Raw genomic sequence first — 8,614 nt, forward strand, 5'->3', positions numbered from 1 at the left:
ATGTGTCCTTGCACATTCCATGGGCCACTCAAAGATGCAAGGATATCGATCCTCTATTTATAGTCAACCTAGTCACACATTTGGATCCACTATTGATACATCACCGATATATGGTGGACACTTCCGAGTCATATACCCAAGTGTACTCCAACCCTACCTTCCCTATTTATCACTCAACACTGGAAACCCCATTGCTTTGGCAAAGAATACCCCTAGTAACAAGACTCATTTGAATGGGTCTAATTTGACAACTTGATTGAATGTCATACAACAATTGCTTAAGTCTCAAGGTCATTGAGACCTAGAAGTTGGTCTAGGGGTTATGTTAGATCCTCTACTTGCCCACCCTGATCATATCCATTAATGGAAGGCTCATAATGCTACAGCCAATGTTGAGTTAATGCAAGGGTTACTTCCCAAGTTGCACTCCAGCTTCAACACTTTCCCCCTAAGACCATCAATTTCAATCATGAGATTGAGATTGATTCTTATATTAAATTACTCTTGACCCAACTTGACCCTACACCAAGCAGATGACCTGATTACCAGCTGCCACGTGGCAATTTTCAGCTGTGTTTTGCTGCTCACTGCTTCAGACTGCTGATTCAACCCTACAGATCTGCCTTTTGCTGTCCCAGCTCATCATGATCAATCTCTTCATCATCAGCATCCGATTTTCAGTTATATTCTTCACTTTTTGGAACAAATGGTGTCGAATCATTCCGCATCAACTGAGCATCAGCCAATTGATAGGAAATAATAATGAGACTGTCTTTCTAGAAACCGCCTCAGCCCTGATCAAATCTCATTACCTGATGGATGGCCAGCATGTACATGGGTTTGGGGAGATGTAGCCTGCATTTTCAACGTTATGCTAGAGGCAGTGGTAAAACCGGTCTGCAGAATCAAGAACAGGAGCAAGGGCATTCTTCCCAGTAACCTTAACATCAATTTCCTGCTGAGGGCTTCAGCTTGCTGGATTGTCAGGTTTTGAAAGAGTTGCCAAACCAGCCGGTTCCACTCTTTATTCTTCAAATAGATGCACTCATCCTGGAAATGCATAAGCCATCTTTTATTGGATGGACAAGGCTTGATAGAGATGCATCTCAATTTTTAAATGACTGCCTGTGTTGGTACCTAACAAATTGTTGTGAAAGCGCAATATCATATCCATGCCTATGCATTCCAGCCTTCACTGAAACAGACTATCATTTGAGGTCTTCTACAGAGTAACAATGGATACCCATAAACTGCTTCATTTCCATGGTGTAGAAATATTATGTTTCCGGTTCCCAAAATACTAACCAGTAGGTATCTAAACAGGGAAACAAGTTGATAATAGCTTCACAATGCTGCAGTAAAAGTTTCCTCGACCATTCAGACAAATGAGTTGCAAGGTTCAAAGAAAGTGCTCTATTCAAAAGCTGGCAAACATAGAATAGGACAAAATATCAGTCAAAAAAGCACAATTACTTGTAAGTAGTAAATTTGTCTGACACAAAGTTTATCAGGTAAAAAATATGATGAAAAATAGTGTGGTAGTACATCAAGAGGGTATGTATCTAACCTTACAGGTATCATGGCACTGTACAAGTATTGCACCTCAAATTGACATCATCTGTAACGTTTTACAAATGAAGCCAGGAATTGTAGGTAATTGTGTGTGCAGAACACTGCGCAATAAGCACACCAAATGCATTGTGAAGCTCATACAGTAAGCAGGTATGAAACATATGGTATCCTAAAACAAATCAGTGTGTTCATCAGACTAGCTCCACTATCTGGGCACATTGCTATGTGAGAATCTGAGTTGGCCTTATCCTGCTATGAATGGCAATAGAAAGTGATGATATGTTGAAGAACCATAAATGCACTTTTCTGTGTAAGCCTTCCTCCCATATCTAATCTAGCATGGAGTTTGAAATTTGTCTTTTGCCAATGCTTCTATCAGTGGCCAATCCACCTTTATTTGGACCATCAACAGTACAGCTTAACCTGTCAGAGACTGTGAGACTGTTCTCATGTTGGTCTTTACCAACAGAGTCTTTATTTCCCTTTGCAGTTCGATTGACGTTCAATGTCTCCTTGCTTCCTTGAGCAAGCTCCAAAAGCTTTGAGTCAGTGGGAATGCCATGCTCACCAATGACTTTGCTAGGTGCCCCCACAGGTTTCCAAGACTTTACACTCCCATGCTGTTCAAATTGGGACTTCATATCCTCCATAGCCTTCCTTAGAACCTCATTCTCTGCATACAACAAATGAAGTTGCGGCTTCATAGAGCCACAGAGTGCTGCTACATGTGATAGCTCATGAACTTCCTCAGGTTTGGATGGAAACTGCCCCAGCTCAAGAAGGCTGATCTTCTGAAAGTGAAGATATGGCAATCTGATGCCAAGCTTATTCCACTGCCATTGAGTAGAATCGGGATAAAGCTGCAGACCCCATCGCATATTCAATCTTGCTTGTTGTCCCACAGGCAATGAGCTGTGCACATGCAAGCCCCAACCTCTGAGGCATCCGTTCGGACCACTATGCCATGTTGAATTGGCAAATGGCATCTCTCGGATCTTTGGCTCACTCATTGATGATTCAAAGTCAACAGAAGAGGGGGTAGGACTTCTAAATTCTGGTTCATGCCCATTACACGATTCAAAACAAGGATTCCTGCTCCTTACTTGCTCAAACCCCTCATTCTGCCAAAAATCAGCCCTACCTTCACCATCCCACGAATTGGCCGTGCCATCAACTAGCGGATGTTTGTGAAAAGTATGACGTATTGGAGCAGGGGTAAACAATGAGCTTGCCTCGAGATGCAATGGCGTTCTGGTGATGGTGGCATCCACGCCACGGCACTCCGCAGGATCAAGGCGTGCAGATGAATGTGGCCGGCAGGGTGTCACGGACTTGGTTTGCTTTCTCAGGCTGAAATCGCCGACTCTTGGCTTGATGTGCAAGGCAAAAGAAGGGCCTCCGTTTCGCGCCAGTTTAATCTCGGCGACAATGTTTAGAACTGCTCCGTTTGGGGAGCCCCAGGCTCCAATACCAGTTTTCAGAGAGACAAAAAGAGGACAGGAGGCCAGCGCAGGCCAGTAGGAGACTTTCAGAGAAGGACCTGCATCAAATGAAGTTGAAAGGAAGAGCACGAGGTCGGAACTGTCACCTATGGAAATGCCGGAGATCAATGGAAAGCCCCAGAGAGAGAGGGGGTATTTCACCCTTAGGACAGGGGATTTCTCTTCTCTGCAGTTAAGAGATGCCTTCATGATCACGTACAGGTTAGAGGAGAAGAACTCGACGACGCAGCTGTCGACAAGGCGAAAGATTCCCGACGTGCGCTTCCGCCATGTCGGACTCGGGACGAAGAATGGGACGACCCTCGCACCTGAGATGCTCTGGCGTAGGCTATTATAGTTGAACTTTTAACCAGCCGTGCTAACAGGTATCACCTGAAGAAATTTGGGCGCACACGATGTTCATGGTTTTTGGCAATCAAAAAATTCACCTTTTTTACATAGGACAAATGAGCTTAAGCCATCTGTTTGAAACCATGGGTTAGTGGGGGAGTCAGGGACCACACCCCCCCACTAATAAGGACTGGTCAGTGGTTGCAGTCGACGAGGTTGTGACTCGTGAGGAGGAGAGTTAACATAACCCTAGCTTACACCCACCACCACTCACGAAAATGGGGGAAACAAAAGGTTAGCAACGCTAAGAAATATGACTGGTCGGGCAGACTCAAGCTAAAAGAAAATATTGCAAAAAGATGCTGCCATTGACATATTGAAATTTTGCAAGACACATATTGAAAAATATCAACAAATGTACATTAAGAAGTTGTCTGTCAATCTCTTTCTTTTGTGTGAAGAACTCTAGTAGCATCCCCCTATTCGAGTTCTAGTTTAAGAGTCTCTAACAAAGATGTGGAGTAGATTCAAAATGGAGTGATTGATTTGGCAGCCTAGCATTGTATTATTTATGTATTGCTAGAGTCTCTCCACTAGATTTGGCAATCTAGCATTGTATTCTTTATGTATTGCTAGAGTCTCTCCCCTCGATTGGATGTGTCTCCACATTACTAGTTTGGAATAAATGGTTTAACTTGGGCCAACATCTTCTCCAAATACAAGCTCCACCACACCATTCATTTACAATGTGCATCTACACATTGGGACTCATGGAGTGCTCTAGAAGGAGGACATGGTAATTGGCATCAAATTTGTCCTTTGAAGTGCATCAAGTTTGACATTGATGAATAGATTATGTCAAAATAATGTGCTAACACCTATACATTGGCATAAATGATCAAAATGTCAATATTTAGTATCTCTTATATTCTCAAATAGCCTTGTCAAAACCCTACAAAAGTAACAAAGTATTCGTGACAAAAAATTCTCAACACATGCCTTCATTGCAAAAGAAACCAACACAACAAAATGTGATAAGCAACTTGATGCCTCCGAAGCTAGGGATTTAGAAGCCAATAGTAAGGATTGCTATCGATGACCTTTAAGAACTCCTCTAGCTCTATGAGACACTTATCAATGTCAATGGTGGCTGATGGTTGCACATTCTTCATGTGGGAGAAAACCTTCTAGAGAGTCATCTATAGAGCTACTCTCTCTTGATTAGAGCCAAGGTTACACATACATCATGAACCACAAGGGAATGTTGACCCTAAGTGGTTAGGTGCATAAAGTGAAAAACCATATGCATTGGTTTAAAAAGTGTTGTCGACTACTATGTATTGTTATGAGATAAAAAATTGCCATCTCAAGCATCCTCTCATCTTGGATGATCACAACAAATGGTCTCTCAATCTCATTATTTGCCATGGGATTGTATGGTTATAAGTAGAACACCTTGCATTAGGCAAGAAGTTCCTTTACCTCCGTACACATTGAAATCTAGTCATTCACAGCTGGTCTCTATTGGGATAAAGGCAAATGACCAAAGGCCAAGCATATACCCCTTTTATAAGTACACACTATATAGTCATATATAAGTGAAGACAATGAAGAATAAGGACAACATTATACTTAGCAAAAAACCACACACACACACACACACACACACACACACTCTCTCTCTCTCTCTCTCTCTCTCTCTCTCTCTCTCTCTCTCTCTCTCTCTCTCTCTCTCTCTCTCTCTCTCTCTCTCTCTCTCTCTCTCTCTCTCTCTCTCTCTCTCTCTCTCTCTCTCTCTCTCTCTCTCTCTCTCTCTCTCTCTCTCTCTCTCTCTCTCTCTCTCTCTCTCTCTCTCTCTCTCATTGTATTGACTATGCGTCCCACAATTACTTCCTCTCCATTGGTATCACTGTTGCATTCATGGGAGCTTGCAGTTGGAGTGAGGAACATGAGGAGTCAAGCTTTGCTGCAAGTTTGAGGATTTGAACTTCATTGTGATATTTGTGTGTGTTTCTTGGATTGAAGAGACGAACATTTTTTATAGCATCTTTGGTGGTTAACATAGAATCTATAAATTATATTAATCCTACTCTATTTGAAATAATCCATTCTTGTAATAGAAAACTATAATTAGAACAAGGACAATGGTTTCCATTTTAGACTTCAAATCCTTATCATTGAAGAACCTAATCCCATATAAATATCCTTTAAATTATGGGCCTAATTTTTCTTTGATTCAACTCTCTTCCAACAGAAATTTTGATGAGGCCTAAACTTCTCCATAGCATTTATTTAGGCTTGAGCATTATCTATTAGTGCAAAAAAAGGAAAAGGTATTCACTAAATTCTTATCCATTATTTTCTTACATGCTTAATGCTTGCTACATAATCTATCTCCATGGATTAAGCTACCTTCATGGATTAAAGTGCTACCACCTAGATTAAACACCATCACAGAAAAGCAGTTCCTTACAAATGCCCCTCTAGGTGTAATAAGAATTATATAGATCCACCCCACTAAGTTAGGGTGCACCACAAGGTGTCCTAATTGGGCAGGGGGGTTAGAAGGAGGTAATTGCACGTCCTCTACATTGACTTAACTCAATGATGACTCCTCAATTTTAATCGTAACAAGATAATGATAGAAGAAACCTGGTCTTGGTTTGGAATGATGTTATCTACACGTGATCTCTTGACCTGCTCTAGTACTCCTACACTTTAGGGCCATTGTTGCTTTGCAAACTCTACATATTTATAGCACGTCTTGCTCAAGGCCACCACAAGAATGGGGAGACAAGTTTTCAATGTGGTAAGAGAGGCTTGAGGGTTTGAGAGTAGATCCTCAAATGATGCGAGGGTCTTAATAGGGACGAGAACTTTAGAAGATGGGGAACCTCCTTGGGTCTTGAGAACCTCGTGCAATTGTCTTTTTCTTTTCATCTCTCAACCTTTATCCTCTATCTCATTCGATCCCTTTCCCTCTCTTTGTCTCTATCCTTTCTCTCTCCCTCTCTCTATCTCTATCAACCTCCCTTCCTCTTCACTATCTCTTTCAATCTCCCTGTATCTTTGTAATCTCTCTCCCTCCCATCCTCAATATTTCTCTCTCTCTTTTCTCTTGTATTTTTCAAAATTCTCCTTGATAAAAAAAAACTAAGAGCCTAAAGGCTTAACCCTTTAAGGATTATGTAGCTTTATATGCCGTTGTTTTAAGGAAGGTGATGAGGGGATGTATTCACTAGTAGATTTGATGATGTCCATGAGGGAGAGAAGTTTGAGAAGATGTGTGGCAACTACTTGTTGAACATTGATTTGGGCTTGACAAAAAGTGAAAGATGAAGATGACAATGGGATTATTCCTCCTTTTCTCTACTCCCTAGACTTATTTATTTTTAATCTTAGGCTTTTTAAGCCTTACTAGGATATTACAAATACTTAGCATACTTGGACCCCTTAAACTTGCCCATCTATCCATGGAAATGGAGTAGGCTGAATTTGCTACCCAATAGCATGTGAGGATCACTTCCACTTATATCAAAAGCATATGACTATCAGAGTCAAAAGGAAAATCATCCAAAGGATCATAAAACTTATCATTTTGATCTACAAATTCATCAACTTCAACATAGTCATATGGAAGTGGAACCTCCTCTTTGTCACCTGATTCTTCCAATAACAAATATAGTATTAACTTAGCTTTCTTAAGGATGCATTTTGACACATGATCAGGCATGTACTTCTCCCCATAGTTCAAAACAAAGGCCCTTTCCCTTCTACTCTTTGAAAGGTTTGTAGGTATAAAATTTGTATTAACTTGAGCTGAAGAGGTTCTTAACTTAATTTTAGCTTGTTTATTCTTTGTTTTGAGACTAGTTACTAGCATGCTTTTGTAGCATTCAAGAGAGGATATGTGGAAAATCTTGGGTTACTTGTACACAAGTTAGATCGACCTAAATTTTCCACAAATTGGCCCCATTTAACAACAATACTTTGCTGTCCAAATGATTGTTGAATGGCCACAACATCATTGACTGATAAACTAGGCTCTAATCCATATGTGTACTTGTGAAGCTTTACATCATCAATAACACTTTCAACATACATGAAGAGGTTTAGGAATTGGTTGATATATTCACATACCATGGGATTCCTTTGTTGTAACACATACCATCTTCTTGCAAGCTTCTCTTTTTCAATAAGAGATATAAACAAGCGACTGAATCCATTGGTAATAAGTGAAATCACTAATTGATCGTATTTACTTATCTTCTCTCAAGGATTGATAAAAAGGGAATAAATCAAGATAAAAATTTAGGGGAAATCCATTGGCAAGCATGCCTGAATTCGTTGACAAGAATGAATAATAGAATGGATGACTCTATCGACTTCAGCAATTCAAAGAAATTGAATGATTAAAATGATGAATGAATTTCAAGTAGAGGCTTAGTGATTGATCTAGTCCTCTTAAGCAAGTGGATTAAGATTCAATAGTAGGATTTCAAAGAGAGATTAATGATTGATCTAATCCTCTTAAGCAAGTGGATTAAGACTCAATAGTAGGATTTCGAAGAGAGATTAAGGAAAATTGATAAAAATACCTCTTTAATAAAGCCTTATGAAGCTCGGAAGGCTTAATGCTTCCCATACAAGGGTCCATTGGCCATGAGACTCCTAAGGCAACTCCCAATTGATCTTCTAATGCTCACTCCTTAGTGATCTTCAAAGCTTCAAGATGAATGAGTGGGCTGAATTGAAGATTTGTCCCAAATCTTGCCCCTCTTGCTAGTAGTTGATCAATAAGACTTTAATGTATTTAATATTGATACTTCTCTAAAGATACTTGATGAAGATGGATCCCTTTGTCAATTGATTGAGCTTCCTTAGAAGAAAATAAATCTTGAGGAAGAGGTTAAATGGCTGCCGTATTGTGTATTTTAGGAAGAGAGATGCCAAGAAGATGGAGCATGGAGCTCAATACTTGTTACATCTATTGCCATTTTGATATATGATGGTGGAGAAGTGATCCATATGCTGATTCAATGCTAAAATGGAGGAGATAGATATCATATATCACTTGTAAGAAGTTGAGATGGAGGACAGAGAGGAAGAAAATGAGAGAAATAGAATGTAGGAGAGAGAAAGAAATGAAATAAGACTAGAATATGAGAGAGAAAGAGGAAGAAGCTACGAAAGCTAGCAAGAAGCTTGGA

At 40.2% G+C, this 8,614-nt stretch overlaps 1 protein-coding gene across 1 annotated transcript; it reads right to left on the bottom strand.

Annotated features, from left to right (window-relative positions):
* Positions 1-243: 243 nt before the first annotated feature.
* On the bottom strand, positions 244-3,415 carry LOC148023450 (uncharacterized). Its single transcript, XM_087696419.1, has 2 exons — positions 1,568-3,415; positions 244-1,424 (listed from the first exon to the last, which is right to left on the bottom strand). Exon 1 carries the CDS (start codon positions 3,261-3,263, stop codon positions 1,902-1,904), a length of 1,362 nt encoding a protein of 453 aa, XP_087552545.1. The 5' UTR covers positions 3,264-3,415; the 3' UTR covers positions 244-1,424; positions 1,568-1,901.
* Positions 3,416-8,614: the final 5,199 nt, after the last annotated feature.

This window comes from Lygodium microphyllum, chromosome 16 (assembly GCF_053477565.2).
Source record: "Lygodium microphyllum isolate KBCC chromosome 16, Lygodium_microphyllum_v1.1.10, whole genome shotgun sequence".
NCBI classification, from domain to species: domain Eukaryota; kingdom Viridiplantae; phylum Streptophyta; class Polypodiopsida; order Schizaeales; family Lygodiaceae; genus Lygodium; species Lygodium microphyllum.